Consider the following 17,327-nt stretch of genomic DNA (forward strand, 5'->3'; position numbering starts at 1 on the left):
GCTTAAACATTTTGCCCACCTCATTAGTCAGCACTCCCAATCCCAGGTATATACCCAAGAGAAATAAGTGCGTATGTCCAACAAAGGACATGTTTAAGAATGTACATAGCAAATTTATACATAATAGCCCCTAATTAGAAACCTTCCAAAGGTTATCAGCAGTGGAACAGACAAATAAATTCTGATGTATTTGTACAATGTAATATAACACAGCATTTAATAAAAGAATAGCATGGGTAAATAAAAGAAGCTAGTACAAAAGAGAACATTTTTATATAATTTCATTTTAAGAAGTTCAAGAATAAAGAAAACCAAATTAATGCTTTAGAAGTTCAAATAATAGTGATTACCTTTTTTGTTAGCGAGGAGGGAGGGCAGCTATTAACTGGGAAGAAGCATGAGGGTTCCTTCTGAGGGAGATATACAAATGTTCTATATTTTGATATGGGTAGTAATTACATAGGTGTGCACATATGTAAAAATTCATTGAGCTGTACACTTAAGAATATGATATAATAAATCTTTGGTCAGAAAAAAATTTAGTTTCAAATGAGATAAGAGCTCTGATGACCACTGACTTTCTAAAGTCATAGAGCCTTTAGCCAGAATTGGTGGAGCCTTTCCCTTGGTTAGCACATTATCTAGAAGGCTTTGACTGTTAAAAATTACTTTCAAAATTTAAGTCTCGTGGCAATAACTTTACAAGTTCCTCCTTTGGTTAATAAATTACATTCTTTTCATCCCATTCCTACTTTAAAGCAGGCTTTATGCCAGATATTTGCATTGGCTTTTCATAGACTGTTTGATTCTGTAAACTTACTGTGCCTAATAATACAATTCACCAAGTATGTTTTTGTCTATTAGCTATGGATTTTCTAATGTGTGATGCTATTGACAAGTACTAAATTATCATCTTTCCCATGATAATTAAATGTGAATCATGATATATTAACCTAAAACTGTTGATATGTAGTGTTCAGTCAGCTTGCCTTATAATTTCTAAATATGACTATTAAATCAGTTGGTCTGTATTATCAATTTAAAAACAATTAGCTCTTTATGGATGTGTGTCTCTTTTTTAGCTTTGACTTATAATGTAGTATTAAATACTGAATTCAGTTTTCTGTGGACATTTTCTGAAGTGTTATAAGCGAACTTGTCTTTGCAGTTGCTCTGTATGCAATCAGTGCTGTCTATTTTGCTGGAGTGATGGTGCGGCTGATGTTGACTCTGACTCCGGTCGTCTGTATGCTGTCTGCAATTGCCTTCTCGAATGTTTTTGAGCACTATTTGGGGGATGACATGAAAAGGGAAAACCCACCTGTGGAAGACAGCAGTGATGAGGATGATAAAAGAAACCCAGGAAATTTGTATGATAAGGTGGGCATCTAAGGCCTTTAAAAATTTTATGTGCTTTATTTTCCTACCATGGTAAGAACTATACATATTAAGAAAAATGATTAAACAAGGAGTTAGACAACCTGTGACTATTTGCCTCAACATTTGGGCCCTGTTTGGTCTTTTGGTCTTTTAGCTTAGAATAAGCAAATACAGTGTAATCAGAGAAGAAATTCTCTTTTTTTGTTGCTCAGGTTTTATCTGAAACCCCTCCAATTTAGAGAGTTAAAAACCTCGTGCTCTACTTAATTACACAAAATTTAGCACACTCTAAACCCTTCTGAAACGATGTGTACAAGCATTAATCCTTTAGGTCCGTATTTTAAACTTTTTAAATATTTGGTTGATTGAAAAGTAAAGGGAATAAAGTGCGTTTAAAACAAAAAAAAAAGCTTCTTGCGCACCTGGGTGACTCAGTTGATTAAGTGTCTGACTCTTGATTTTGGCTTAGGTCATGAGATTGAGCCCTCCATCAGTCTCCATGCTAGGCATGAAGCCTGCTTAAGATTCTCTCTCCCTCTAACCCCCACCCCACCCCACCCCCCAGCTTGCATGAGTGTGTACACATACTCTCTGTCTTGCTCTCTTAAAAAAAAAAAAAAAAAGCCTCTAGTTTGTTAGTAACAGGTGGCTGTCCGGTATAATGTAATTTACTTTTAGCCTCTCACATAACAGCAGGATTATATTTGGTGCTGGTATAGAAAAGACTTGTAAGAGCACTTGGCTTGGATGACCTTTTTTTTTTATCCCATGTTACTTATTTTGATGAGCGGGGCAAAAAAGAACCTTTCATGAAAAAATACGGAATGTTTCTGAATTTGCGTGTCATCCTTGTGCAGGGGCCATGTTAAACTTCGCTATTTGAATATTCAGTAGGTTTTTAAATACCAGTAAGCAATGAGACTTCCCATTATAAGTATTAACTTTGAAGTTCTTCTTTTCCTTTTTATAGGTCCCATAGAATTTATGCAGATTTGTGTTAATAAAGCACATTGTTGCTTTTGTGGTTGTTATGTTTTGTGGTTTTTTAAAACTAGCCTTGCAATTTAGAACCTGTGACTCAGTTTTTGGTGGGATTTTCTTGTTGTTTTCAAAAATGTAATCTTAACAAGATTGTAATCTTAACAAAATAACAAGCCTGTTATTTTGAGGCTTTGGTAATTAGAAGATCATGATAATGCAGGTTTTCCCTATACTAAAGTCCTGCAATCTGAATTATAGGTGGACATTGCCATTTTCAGGATAATAAATTCAGATTTTATAAGAAAAGGTTGCCAGAATGAGGCCAAATATTTAGAGATAACCAAAGTTATCGCCTTTGTCTTTGTTTTGTTTTCTGCCTTTGTGTTAAGTAAAACATAAGGGCACCTGGGTTCAAAAGTTTCATACTAGAAGTATTTTGCTTTTTGATCAGCTCCTGAATTGGGTATAGTCCCAGAAATCCTTCTCATTCACATTTGACTTTAAAATCTACCTTGATAACTTTTAGAAAACATATCACCCACACAAGAATACCTGATGGTTATACATTTTCCTTCTCAAAGAATTAAATTGATTTCACATTTTCCCTGAATGTCTTAATGACACAAGTGAAATAATTGATTTGTTTAACCAGTTTTTCTATTTTCAGGCAGGTAAAGTGAGGAAACATGTAACTGAACAGGAAAAAACTGAAGAAGGATTAGGTCCTAATATAAAAAGTATTGTCACCATGTTGATGCTGATGCTACTGATGATGTTTGCAGTCCACTGTACCTGGGTCACAAGCAACGCCTACTCCAGTCCAAGTGTGGTCCTGGCCTCTTACAATCATGATGGGTAAGAAAGTAACTTGGCGGGGCACCTGGGTGGCTCAGTCAGTTAAGTGTCTGCCTTCGGCTCGGGTCATGATCCCGGTGTCCTGGGATGGAGCCTACCATCGCGTTGGGCTCCCTCTCCCTTTGCCCCTCCCCCTGCTTGTGCTCTCTCACTCTCTTCTCTCTCTCAAGTAAATAAAGTAAAATAAAAAGAAAGCAACTTGGCTATAAAAGGATTTTTTTACCTACCCTTTTTTTCTGTCTCAAAAGATAGAATTCAAAGATAGAATGATGTTTGTGAGGCTCTGCGTTTGAATCCACCATGTTTTTCTTTTACCTCCCTACGGACACTTCCACCCCAGAACTACTAAACCAGAATCGCTTTTTTTCAAGATGGCCAGGTGATTTGTGTGCATATTACAGTTTAAAAAGCACTAGTCTAGGTCTTCATGGATTTTTCCCCCCTGTTGTTGAGGCTTTTAAAATGTGAAATTACCTAATGGCTTAGCCCCTCAAGATTTTAAGTGACCCTCTTCACATTTAAGATCTTATTTAAAAGAATATTGTGATTCTTTTCAGCACCAGGAATATCTTAGATGATTTTAGAGAAGCTTACTTTTGGCTAAGGCAAAATACAGATGAACATGCCCGAGTGATGTCTTGGTGGGATTATGGCTATCAGATAGCTGGAATGGCTAACAGAACTACTTTGGTGGATAATAACACCTGGAATAACAGCCACATAGCACTGGTAAGCATTTGATAAACAAAAGATTAAAAATTACAAATCTTTATTTACTACTTAGCAGTCAGGCTTCATTTTGTGTTTGAGTAGGGAAAATGTGGGTAAAAGTATTCTTTGCTTGCTGAATTCTCAAAATAATATTTCACACATTTATTCAATAAAGTGAATTCAAGGTATGCTAATATACTTTGTTTTTAAGAATGGTGTCTACTTATTTAAATATTCAGAATTGTAGGCTGATTTCTGGTATATCACATGATAAACTTAGCTCACTGAAGAATTAGGTAAAATCTGAAACTTTTAAGTATTATTTAACTTTTATTTTCCATTTTTAAAATTAAAATTATTTGCAAGTATATAAAGCCAAATGTACTGCATTTTTATGGGCATGTAAATTACGTTCACTCTATTAAATAAGTAATTTGCATAAATTAAGGTAGTCACGTTCTTTAAAGATTTTAAATAGATAATGGATGTTAAACAAATGAGTTCTATTTGTATTAGCATTGTAGCTAATCATCTGGTAGACAGAGAAGAAGAAAACATTTGCGTCAGCTAGATTGCTGGTCATCCCTGGCCTTGAGGTTATGAGAAATTGTATTTTTTTATATTAAAATATTAATTTCATGAAGCTTAATTATTAAGCACAATATTAGAACATGTATTCAGATGTTGACATTCCTGCTATAATTGGTTATAGTAAGTGAGGTGCTTATAGATCTTGGTAAATTTGTTGAATTTATAGCAGATCATCTCTTTAGAAAGAATTCCATGTAAATAAACTCTTGAGGTGCATTCTGTCCAATGTACATTCATTTTTATTTTTAGTGTACTGTGGGACTAAGTACACACATTGTCATTTTTTATTCTATAGGTGGGAAAAGCTATGTCTTCAAATGAATCAGCAGCCTATAAAATCATGAGGAGTCTGGATGTAGATTATGTTTTGGTTATTTTTGGAGGAGTTATTGGCTATTCTGGTGATGACATCAACAAGTTTCTCTGGATGGTTAGGATAGCTGAAGGGGAACATCCAAAAGACATTCGGGTAAGAAACTAGATCATTCTACATGTGTGAGAGACAGCTGTCAGTGTCCAAGTAATTTTCTTATCTTGCTGATTGTATTGTATTTGTTTTTATCATCTTATCCCCTAAATTAGTCCCTTACCCTGACTTTACTGTTTTTTGAAATAGTAAAGCATTGAGCATTTTTCCAGGTTTAAAACTTTTGAAATTCATTGATACGACTGTTCTTCCCTATGAAACTGTCCCCTCTCAAGACTCTTGCTTTTTACTCCTTTATAGCCTCTCAGTTCTGCCCTTTCTTTCCATTTACATTGCTTCCACTGTGATACGAACCCTAATGATTATAAACCTGAAATGGGACAGTAACCTTGAGATTGCTCTCTTTGCCTTAATCTTGTTTCCTGTCCCTATCTAACATGACATTGATCATATCATTGTCCAACTTAAAAGCCTCAGTAGATTAATGGTCTTGAAATCAGAGAGATAGGAGTTAGGACTAAAACCCTGCCATTGTCAGCTTGGTGATATGGGCAGCTTATTTTTGGCCAGGCAGCATTACATGTTTGAAGCACTAGGTCACATTCTTGGGTTCTGGTGTTATAATGGTGACTAAGGTAGCATAAGATTGTCACTAATGGGGAGGCCAGGAATAATTAATTTGTGGTGCTGTTATGAAAATTTGTAGGGATGTAGATGAAGCTCAGCCTAGGGGTTGGTATGAAATAATCTCTGTAATGAAACAATGGTATAAAATCCAAACTCCTTCACTTGGAATGTAAACCCCTTAATACGACTTTCCTTTCCTTTGCTGGCCTCTTGTCCCTCTATCAACTTTTTTCCATCCGTCAATCTACTCTAGCCTGTGAAATTTGCCTTGTGGTTTCTTTCTTTGACTTATGTGATACCTCTGTTTATATACTCTCCTCTTTCTTGGAATACTTTCCCTACCACAGATTTTCCATTCTCCAGAAGCCCTTCTCTGGTGCATCTGTGTGTTTATCATCAAATCACATGTAGCCTGTTTTATTAATAGATTCTAAGGTATCTCTCCCTCTCAATTGTGAGCTCATAGAGGATGGGCACCCAGCATTGTGGTTACATGATGAAGGGACAAAAGATGAGAGTAAGATTACCACTGACCCAGAATAAAAGAAACTTTTGGGAAAATGTATGTATGTGTGTCATGTGACAGGGATGAAGTAAAGCTCCCAACTTTCTGTTCAAATGTAAATGGTGTGATGTTTTCCCTTAACTATTATTTTAAAACACTACTTCATTGTATTAATCTTAATTTTTCCAGTATGTGATTTTCATTTATTTGCTTTAGCAGTGTTAAAATTGTGACATATGATAGATCCAGTTACCATGCTTTCAAACTGGGTATTTTTGAACTTTGAGAATAGATAATACATTCACATGGTTCAAAAAATAAAATATAGGGGCGCCTGGGTGGGTCAGTCAATTAAGTGTCCCTGTCTCAAAGTCCTGGGATCAAGCCCCTCATCCGGGTCTGCACAGTAGGGAGTTGGGGAGTCTGCTTCTCCCTCTCCCCCTACCCCCAACTCGTGCTCTCTCTCTCTCTCTCTCTCTCTCTCTATCTTAAATAAATAAATAAAATGTTATTTTTTTTTAAGATTTTATTTATTTGAGGGAGAGAGCACGAGTGGCAGGAGGAGTAGAGGAAGAGGGAAAAAGCAGGCTCCCTGCTGAGCAAGGAGCCTGACAATGCAGGGCTCAATCCTGGGACCCCAGGACCATGACCTGAACCACCCAGGCACCCCATAAAATCTTTAAAAATAAATAAAATATAAAGAGATATACAATAAAAATTTATCCCCTCCTCCAAGAAAAGAAAAAAAAAGTCCCATGTTTTATTTTCTTATGATTCTTATTCAAGCAGGTAACTAGTAGCGAAGTATACACTTTGTTTTTGCTTTCTTCACTTTGCAATATATCTTGGAGATCTTCCCATATTAGAATATGTGGAGAGCCTTCTTTATTCCTTTATTGCACATCTGCACCTAAAGGAATGGTATTATCCTCACCCACCACCATTCAAGGAGCCATCCTGAGGTCCCCTTCTCTGTCAGATTGCCTCTCCAAGTGGTTGTTCGGTAATGTGTGTGCACCATGATTTATTTAACCTTTCCCTCTTGATGGATACTTAGGTTATTTCCAGGTTTTTAGCCTTATAAACAGTGGTGTAATAAATAACTTCCTATACTCATTATTTTGTCCATATGTAAATATCTCTGTAGGATAAATTCCTAGATGAGAAATTTCTATCTAAATTGCCAATTGGCAATTTAGAGGTTAATTTATAAATTTTATGTAATCCCAATAAAAAATACCACAGTTTTTTAGACATTTCTCCTCCCCAACCAAAGAACTGATTAGAGTTCATAAAGAAAAATAAATAATTTTTAGGAAAACTCTGAAAATGTGTAATGGGGTTGAGGATGGAGCAGTTGGAGAGATTTAGCCTACCTGGTATTAAACCATGGCATTGGCACCATTCTTTTTAAATAATTGAGATTTTATAACATGGTTTAAAATCTGCCCTCCCTCATCCAACAAAGACTTGTTCTTTTCTTTTGTTTTCTTAGATACTCTTGTTTATTTTTTGTAAATGATTTCTAGACTCAGTTTAAAAAAAACACCCATGATAGTTTTTGCAGGTTTCTTTTAGGGGTCATGTTAAATTTATGAATTAATCTTCTAATACCGTATTTTTTTGAGATAACTGAATAATGGCTTTTTGAAGATACCTCAAGAGCTACTTCTTATGGGGAAATGAGAGGGGGAAACTGGTGGCTTTGAATGTGTTAAATTGAACTGACACAGAAACTTGATTTCTTTTTTTGTAGGAAAGTGACTATTTCACCCCACAAGGAGAATTTCGTGTGGACAAAGCAGGATCCCCCACGTTGTTGAATTGCCTTATGTATAAAATGTCATACTACAGATTTGGAGAAATGCAGGTTGGTTATATCAGTTTTCCTATAATCTTTATTCAAAGGAATATTTTTAAAGTAGTCTTGTTTGCCTCCAGAAAACAGGATAATGAATGTTTTAGTTTTGCTGTAAAGAAAAATATGCTATCCAAAGATTCCACACACCCCCTTAAATTCAGATTTCTGAAACTACTATGTAAAAAGTTAGGGGGGAAATTTTTTTAGAACAAAGACTTCTTCCCAAAATATTAATTAACACTAGGCTCAAATTCAGCCTTCGCTTGCCATCTTACCTTTTGATCTCATGCTTTTGGAAGACATTTTTCTGTAGGGGAGAGGTCTTCTAGGTAGGAAACCACATGATCGTAAGTAGGCTACTTTGCTGTTTTGTGGGGAAAAGCCTGAAATTAAAGAGTCAAGTTATATAGTCACTTCAGATATTCTATCACTGTTCTGTTATCACAGCTAGCTGGGACTATCTGGGTAAGAGTTTCCTAGAATATTAGAATGATGTGTGTACAAAAGCTTAAGGGTCCCCAAAATGAGTGCATGTGCAAAGAGGCATTGTGACAAAAAGAAAACAGTGGACTTCCTGCCATAATACCTGGGTTTTAGATCTGGCTCTGTCAGGTTATGTAACCCTTGGACAAGTCACATCCTCCCTGGACTCATTTTTTTCCTTGTCTTTATACAATAGGTGCTGGACTGATGAGTTGATTTCTGGGGTTCTTTATAGCTCTCTTAGATTGTATGACTATAATGCCAAGTTAGACCTTCATACTAAGATTTCAGTGAAAACTGCCTGATTTCATATTGCTTTCTGGTTGATACTAGAAGGGAGAGGAAAAATTGCTTGTTGAACTTTACGCAGGGGTCAAGGTAATTACTATTCATTCGGAATTACTCCATAGGTGGCTTTTTTTCTGTTTCTGTTTCTTTCTTTTTTTTTTAAAGTACAGTTGGCAACATAATACTACACTAGTTTCAGGTATACAGTGTAGTAATTGGACAAGTTTAGACATTGTGTTCACAAGTGTAGCTACCATCTGTCACCATACAATGCTATTACAGTACCATTGACTATACTCTGCAGGTGGCTTTAAAAAAATAGACAATAATTTTACTGCAAGATTTAGGGTTTTGTTTGTGTTTCGGTTTTCTTTGAAGGCAACTGTGTGGTCTCTAAACTCATGTAAGAAAGAAGCACTTAAACCATGATAATTAGCTCTCTCAGAAAATGGGTCAAAGATTAGTTTTTCTGGTCATAATGATGGCATCAAAAGACTTTTTCGTGTGTGTGTCCTTTAAATTTATCAACAGTTTCAAGTCATGCTTCTAGCATGCGTTCATTCTGATGTCTTCCCTATTCAAAATAATAAATGTTTAAGACATGAGTACAACTTTTCTTTCGTATAGATATGCAAGAACAAGTTCCGCCCTTATGAGCATTTGTTTTTGTTTTAAAGTTGAATTTGCTTACGCTCTTTGTGAACATAAACTTATTCTGAGAATTTCTTAAAATCTTCTCCCCTTCCCCCATTTTTTCCTTTTTTCGTTCCTCATAAATCCTCCCGTGGTTTGGCTTTTCTAACTTCCTTTATAGTTTCCACTTTCTGGATGTAGTATCGCTGCTTACTTGTGCATTTATTTAACAAATAACACTGGGGAGATAAAGCCACACTCTGAATAAGATAAAGTCATCATGCAGCTTACATCCTGGTGGAGGATACAGGTAATTTTAAAAATAAATAAAAAAACTTTAGCAGTGAATGCTGTAGAGTAAAAGATGAGGAAACAATGGGGGAGACTTCTCAACCACCAATTTCCAGAAACTATTTCCCTGAATAGATGGTGTTTGGGCTGAGACTAAAAGATAAAAAGGAGCCAGCCTAGCAAAAGAGCTGAATGAAGAACTTTCAGGCTGAGAGAGTAGATAGAGCAAGGCCCTGAAACAGAAAAGAAGTCCCTTCTGGTGTGTTTCTCTGTTACCTATAAAAAGGGCTTTGATGGATTTCCTTTGGTTGGCTGTTTTCGGTTTTTTATGCCCGTAGGCTGCTCATGTACTCTAAGGGTTCAGTGAAATTCTAATTCTGCTCTATTTAATTTCTCTCTTCCTCATTTCTTCTTATCTAGTTAGCAACATATGAGAAATGTTACGATATATTGCTCTGATTTTGTTTTCCTAGTTTAAAGGGAGAGTTTCGCTCTGATTATAACATTTACTATCTTCTAATACTGAATGTTTTCCAATACAGTTAACATCTCATACTAATGCCACTTTTGCAGCTGGATTTTCGTACACCCCCAGGTTTTGACCGAACACGTAATGCTGAGATTGGAAACAAGGACATTAAATTCAAACATTTGGAGGAAGCCTTTACATCAGAACACTGGCTTGTGAGGATATATAAAGTGAAAGCACCTGATAACAGGGAGACACTAGACCATAAACCTCGAGTCACTAACATTTTCCCAAAACAGAAGTACTTGTCAAAGAAGGTAGGTGCCAAGGGAAGTCATGTCTATAAAAGGGTAACTCAAAAGTTGGTTGGTTTGTCTGAAAAACAGTTACTAAAAATTACTAATAAATTTTCATTTGTCTCTCCTGTCTTTGAGGCAAGAAAGAAGGCCCTCAAGCCCTGTCCCTTCCGATATTTGACGGGGTTTGGATGTGTATTGTGGGGGTTTTTTTGTTTATTTTGTTCTGAGATTAAAGTATACAAAATAAAGAAGATACAGTTTTATACAAAAAAAAAATTTCATTTGCCACATCTGTGTAGACTATAGCTTATATACAAAGTATCAAACTAGCCTATTAAGGCCATTCCTTTCAAACTGAGCACTTGAGATATCCAAGCAGCAGCCTTTTCTGGATAGCATTGTGATTATCAGTGAACCAAGCTGAGATTTTCCAGAGGCATTCTGGCTTTAGTTTTGGTCATTCCCATTAGTAAGACTTACTTGAAAGTAAGATATATCTGTGGCCATCACTTTCCGAACTTTTGTGAAAGTAAAAATGTGATTGGTTTCTCATCTTTTGGTCAAAGCAAATTTATATTGCATTTTCATGTTCCATTCTTTTTTTTTTTTTTTAAGATTTTATTTATTTATTTGAGAGAGAGAGAATGAGAGACAGAGAGCTCGAGAGGGAAGAGGGTCAGAGGGAGAAGCAGACCCCCCCGCTGAGCAGGGAGCCCGATGTGGGACTCGATCCCGGGACTCCAGGATCACGACCTGAGCCGAAGGCAGTTGCTTAACCAACTGAGCCACCCAGGCGCCCTTCATGTTCCATTCTTATTATGTTGCTACTATATTACTCACTGAGTAAAGACCAAGCCTGAATTAGTAGAGTCTTGAATTTAAAAAAATCATTTATCTTAAGATAATTATTTTTAAATGTAATTATCATGACAAAGGTTGTAGACGGGAATTATAATGATGAGACTATTCTAGTCCTTTTGTAATAAATATTTAATAAGATATGAAGTATTTTATTGAAGGTCATTATTGCTCACTTAAGCCAAATAGATCTAATCTTTGCTGTAATAGGCTAGTAAAAATGAGTATTTATGTAGGTTGCTCTCTATGGGAGATGGGAAATAATGAGCAGTCAAGTAAAATATTAAGGTTGTATTTTAAGGTACTACTCTTATAATACTAATTATTAGACCCATTTCAGTCTTAAGTCTTGAAAAATGCTTAGGTTTACATTACTTGGATGAGTTTTTTTTTTAATCATTAATGCAGTTGTCTTTCCCTTTGCATTACTTAAAATATACTTAAAATATATTCAAAGTACAGATTATTTCAGTGTGTATTATAAAAGGGCTAAATATGAATTGTATGATATATAAATAGAAACTTTTTAAACTAATACTTTCTGTCAGATATAAAGTGCCATATCTAGACTGATATATTTAAATATGTTACATGGAGCTGACATGCATGTGTTAGTCATATCAAATTCACTGAACAGTATTTACATCAAATGACAGATCAAATGATCTGGTTTTTCATAGCCATGTGGGCGGAGAAACTGGTGAGTCCCATCAGTGCGGAAGTCAAAACAAATGCTGCTAGTCTCAAGGCACTTACTCCTGAGACATCTAAGCCCAGTTAAAGTCTACCCTGTCTGAGAAACAAAGCCACTGAACTTGCTGTCTAACTGATGATAGTGAATTTTTTTTTTTTTTACAGTCCTCTGATAGTGAATTTTCTTACTCTGAGCTCTTTTGTCTTCCCATCATTTCTCTAAAATCAGTAAATGAATGGATAAATAAAAATTAGTGTGCCTTGTATGCCCAAAACATACATTCTAGTAGCCAACAACATGGATTTTGAATTTCAGGTTTCCATGTCTTTATATTCTGTTTTATACTAGCACTAGAGGAATATTTGCTTTCCTCTCCCCACCCCAGTTTTTATTTTTGGGGCTGTATAGTCATTTGAGGACTTATTCCTGCTACTACAAAGCTGACAAGGCTGAGGCACTAGGAATTGTTATGTAGTCCAGGGCTGGATAAAAAGACTTTTTGGCATGGGTCACTGAGGTCTAGTTACATACTTACATAGACCGGGGGCATTTTACAAGGTCTTATAGAAAAGGTTTCATGTTAGAAACCTTTAGGTGATGATGATAAGGAAACTAACACTTTGACCTGGTTTGAATCTTTTTAAATTGTGCCCTCTGAAGTTTTTTTACTTTTTTGCCTTTATAAATTAATAATAAAGTAACATAAATTATGGACAAGTTAGCAGAAGCTAATTTTTATAACCTTAGGAAGGACTGCATTTTGCCTTTTATTCTTGTGCCTGTTAGAAAAAAGTTATAAATTGTTTTAAACTGACATCATAAATTACATGATCTAGCATTTACCCTGAATTTCTGAAACCACCTGCAAGAGTTTTTAAGTATTTAAGTCTTCATCCTCTTCTAAGTGCTTTAAATTATTTGTTTGCAAAAAGTATTTGCTCTTCTCAGTATCTGTGGCTGTCAGAGTGGTAGACACGTGGTCTGTCTGATTTGTCTTCTAAGAGTCTAGCGTAGCAAATATTTTTGCAATAGGTTCTAACAACATTTGTAGTGATTTGTTTCTTACACCAGAAAACATCTGTTGAACGTATTTTAGTGGGATCCTGAAGTGTTTAGAAAAATGTTATTTTTTAAAGATCTATGAAACTCAGTGTTACAGCTTTTTTTTCTTGGTGTTTGGTTTTTAAGTTCTTATGTTTCTACCTAAATTGGGAGAATATGCCAAGTAATTTTATCTCTTTCATTTTTGTAGATGGTTATAATCATCCTCATCATACACATAATGAAAGTTCCTAAGTTAATTTGTATTTCTGATACACATACACAGCTAATTCTTGGAGGCCAAACCAGGAGCCATATTAACATTTCCTGATTCCTTAGTCTAGTGTCATATTCTATCATGCTTGGAAATATGAGTAGTAATTACAGCTAAGCATTTAGTGGTTAAGAGGGGAGGAAGAGTTCATTTACCTGATGGTAAGGAATATATGATATGCATTTGAGGCATGCTGTGGTAGTGCTTTCATCTTAAAGCTAGGGACCTAGTCCAGTTTACCTTGGATCTCTCAGCATACTTCGCATAGAACTATTATTGGTGCTCATTGACTGTTCAAGCAATCCAGTCATAGGACAAACTAAGGGTTTTATTAAGGCAGTCTTCATCACAATGCTATAAACCATGTGTGTATATATTTTTTAATCTGTGGGAAACCTACACTAATATCATCTGTTCTGTTTTCTTTTTTAGACTACAAAAAGGAAGCGTGGCTACATTAAAAATAAGCTAGTTGTTAAGAAGGGCAAGAAAATATCTAAGAAGACTGTTTAAATACACTGTTCTGGTTCCTAACTTGAAGCGCAGTTGTCCTTGTGTGAACCGGTCTTTGCCTTTAGCTCATGTCATGTTTCACAACAGAGGGTACAGAACCATCACTGGTCCAGATTAATGTACAAAATTTTCTGGCAATGTCTGACTTAAAAAATAAAATTGGCTTATTGAGAACAGCTATTTTCTATTTGTAGTGTGAAGCAAGACAGAGCACTGCTGTAAATGTCTAACAGCAGATTTTTTTTATTGGTACATATTATCCTTCAAATCTGAGAATTTGGACTAATTGCACCAAAGAACCCTCTAATTTGGTCCCTGGCACATGCATACTTGTCAATGTTTTTATTTTTTACAAGACCTACATTTTATTTGAATTACCCAAATAGCAATATGTAAAATACAAATGACAAAATGTGATGTGAGTTTCTTGAACCAGTAAACTAGTACAGGTCTGAAAAAGAGATATTAGAAAAATAATTATACTTCCTTGAACTATATTTATTTTCATGTTTCTCCAGTGCAAAGATTGTTTCATCAAATGTACATTTTCTGTTGCTTACTGTTTGCTCTGTCAAAGAAGCTGCTGTTTCAAAGATGGACCTCTGAGTAACTGATTGATGCAAATAGTCTTTTATGTTGACACATTGCTGCTGTTAGCAGTTGTTTTCACCAGGTACTTAACAGAGCAGATCTCATGCATTGTTCATTCAAGGGCTAAATTTATATCCTTTGGAAGGCATGGCAACTGCACAGAATGTTGCTTACCAGGATGGGGTTTGGTATCACTGAGATTAGCACTATGTTTACATGCAAAAGATTAAGGAAAAAACCCTTAAAGTGGACAGGTATCCAAAGTTCATTTTCTGTGACTCTTCAAAATGACAAAGGATTTGTAAACTTTGCCTGGATTTCTTTCATTTTATAATAGTTTCCTCCATCACAATGATTTTATCCTCTGCTCCATTTATTTTTTTAATCCCTGAAGCATTTGATGAAACACTCTTTAATGCTATATGCATTTTCTTACTTTTATTAAAAATGTGACAATTGTCAAAAAATGCACTAAAATATAAATGGAGATTGAACATGTTCATTTTCCAGCTTATAGGCAACTTTATATAGACTTGAAAATTTTCTCCAGTTGTTTAGTAAAAGTGAAAGAGAAAGGGTTTTTCCTGCCACAGAATATAACTTTTTTTTATATAAACAAGCGTAACTTACCACTGTTTTTTGGTGGAAAAGTGCAGAATAGTATGTACCTTTTATGAAGAAAAGTGTAATTTACAATATTCAGTGAGAATGTTACTGCTGATTTTCTTTTCCAAAGTGTAGAATATTCTTTGATTTATAGAAGTCATTTTTGACCCAGATGATGGTTCTTTTACAGACCAATAAAATGGCTGAACATTTTCACAAATAAAGTGTAACTAAATCTGGATTTCTGATACCTTGTCATTTGGGGGATTTTATTTTACTTTATTGCTTTAAAATTCAATGCAGAGAAGTTGTTGACTGTAGGGGAAATAAAGTTAATTCAAATTTTGTGTTAAGTGTTGTCTTTCATAAAAATTTCATTTTTGAAAGGAGTTTCAGAGTACTGAACGCATAATTCCTTCCTTGTTCACTTTTACAAAGATTTTAGAGAATATGTGTACAGTAGTCCTCCCCCCTTGTTTGTGGTTTGGCATTCCTCAGTTTCAGTTTCCCGCAGTCAACGTGATCCAGAAGCAAATGATCCTCCTTATGATGCATCTTAGAAGGTCAGTAGTAGCCTAACTCACATCACAATGCCTACATCATTCACCCCACATCATCTCATCACGTAGATATTTTATCTCACATCATCACGAGAAGGGTGAGTACAATACAATAAGATCTTTTAAGAAAGAGACCACATTCACACTAACTTTTATTACAGTAGATTTTTGTCATTCTGTTTTGTTAATCATTGTGCCTAATTTATAAATTAAACTTTATTATAGGTATTATGTGTAGGAAAATACAGAATGAATGTATAGGGTTGGGTACTGTCCACATGCTTAGGCATCCACTGGAGGTCTTAGAACATGTCCCCCTCAGATAATGGGAGGACTGTTATAGAAAAGAAGTGCTAAATTACTTCAACCTCGACCTACTATTTTATTTTCCCTTCTTTCTACTCAAGAATTAAAATCGTATTTTGACTTTTTATGAATGAGTGAAAGGGAGAGGGGGAAGATACCTAGCCAAGTAGGAACTTTATCTCCTTTAAATGAGGATAGGTCTTTAACAAAAGCCCTGCTCCATAAAGTATATAACCAGTCAAGTCTTCATTGTAGAATTTTCTGATTAAAAGAAATTATCTTCCACCTTTCTCAGTTTTAGGGAACACCATTTTGGTTCAGTGGTTCAGTAAAACACCATACTGTAACCCCATGTGTGGTTTTACTGTAGCACAAAAGTGAAATTATAGTAGTTTAAATACATTGCAATATACAATAATTGGCTCAGAATATTCTTTAAATCTCTAAATTCATGTGTGATCACTAACCCCATACATCACAGAGGGAGGTATTAAAGATCATAGCTTTGAATTTAGGCTATAAAACAGCTTTTGTTTTTGTCCCACGTTTTAGAATTGAAAAAGTTGAGTGCTTTGGAGTATAAGTGAGACAGCAAATCCAAAGATAAAATTCAGTTTTCAAACTTACATTATTACCTACTTGAGTTTGCATTTGTAGAGATTTACTTCATTTGAGTCTCTAAGCCATGACCAAGAGGCCAGAGGGGTAGATAGTATAAAAGCATCTTCTAGCGTATTACTGTTTTCATAACTAAAGGGCCATAAGATGAGATTTGGAGCTACTGCACGTTCTTCCCTTTTTTTTTTTTTTTAATTTTATTTGTGGCAAAAAATATATAACAATTTACCATCTCACAACTGTACATTCTTAAATGTACAATTCAGTACTTTTGAGTACACTGTCATGCAACCAGTCTCCAGAATTCTCTTCATCTTGCTGGAACTGCTGCTGCTTGATGGGGGTTTTGTCAGACATCTACCTTGCTGCCCATAATCCTCAATTAGGGTACTTAGGTGGAATAGTGGATAGATGGAGAGCTCAACAGCAATTACAATTGAGATGGTAGGAAATTGAGACAGACCATCCCTAAACAAATGTCAGATGTTTAATTCTCTTGAAATAAACTTCTGTTACTGTGAAATGTAACACAGAATCACAAAAACTATACCTTAGTTAATTACCACAAAATGAGCAACTTTGTAACCACAACTCAGGTCAAGAGAACAGAATTGTGCCAGTACTCCAGAAGTTTCCTCATGCTATAACCCAGTCACTGGCCTGTCCTAGTCCCCCCCCCCCCCAAAGGTAACCACTCCCCTAGCTTTCATAGTAATTACGGATTTCTGATTCTAATACTTAAGTATTTCTCTCTAAACATAACTGTTTAATTGCACCTACATTTTAAACAGCATAAATGGAATCAAAGTATTTTTTGTATTCTTTTCCTCAGTTTTTATGAAATTGATCCAGAATGTTGCATGCA

The 17,327-nt window shown here is 35.3% G+C and overlaps 1 protein-coding gene and 1 non-coding gene across 2 annotated transcripts in view; one reads left to right on the forward strand and one right to left on the reverse strand.

The window, feature by feature from the left end:
• The window catches only part of STT3B (STT3 oligosaccharyltransferase complex catalytic subunit B), a 100,691-nt gene extending 85,360 nt beyond the window's left edge, over nt 1–15,331 (forward strand). Inside the window, exons 10-16 of the mRNA XM_045903928.3 lie at nt 1,169–1,380; nt 3,029–3,216; nt 3,774–3,945; nt 4,814–4,987; nt 7,834–7,947; nt 10,207–10,419; nt 13,701–15,331. Coding sequence (XP_045759884.1) covers nt 1,169–1,380; nt 3,029–3,216; nt 3,774–3,945; nt 4,814–4,987; nt 7,834–7,947; nt 10,207–10,419; nt 13,701–13,781 — 1,154 coding nt within the window. The 3' untranslated portion in view covers nt 13,782–15,331. The remainder of the gene's footprint in view (nt 1–1,168; nt 1,381–3,028; nt 3,217–3,773; nt 3,946–4,813; nt 4,988–7,833; nt 7,948–10,206; nt 10,420–13,700) is intronic.
• LOC123835015 (U6 spliceosomal RNA) lies at nt 2,194–2,297 on the reverse strand. Its single transcript, XR_006788578.1, has one exon. It is a non-coding gene; the product is annotated as a U6 spliceosomal RNA (small nuclear RNA).
• Nucleotides 15,332–17,327: the final 1,996 nt, after the last annotated feature.

Source organism: Mirounga angustirostris, unplaced genomic scaffold, assembly GCF_029215605.1.
Source record: "Mirounga angustirostris isolate CCGP_5_RB_7025 unplaced genomic scaffold, mMirAng1.0.hap1 SCAF_1, whole genome shotgun sequence".
Lineage (NCBI taxonomy): Eukaryota > Metazoa > Chordata > Mammalia > Carnivora > Phocidae > Mirounga > Mirounga angustirostris.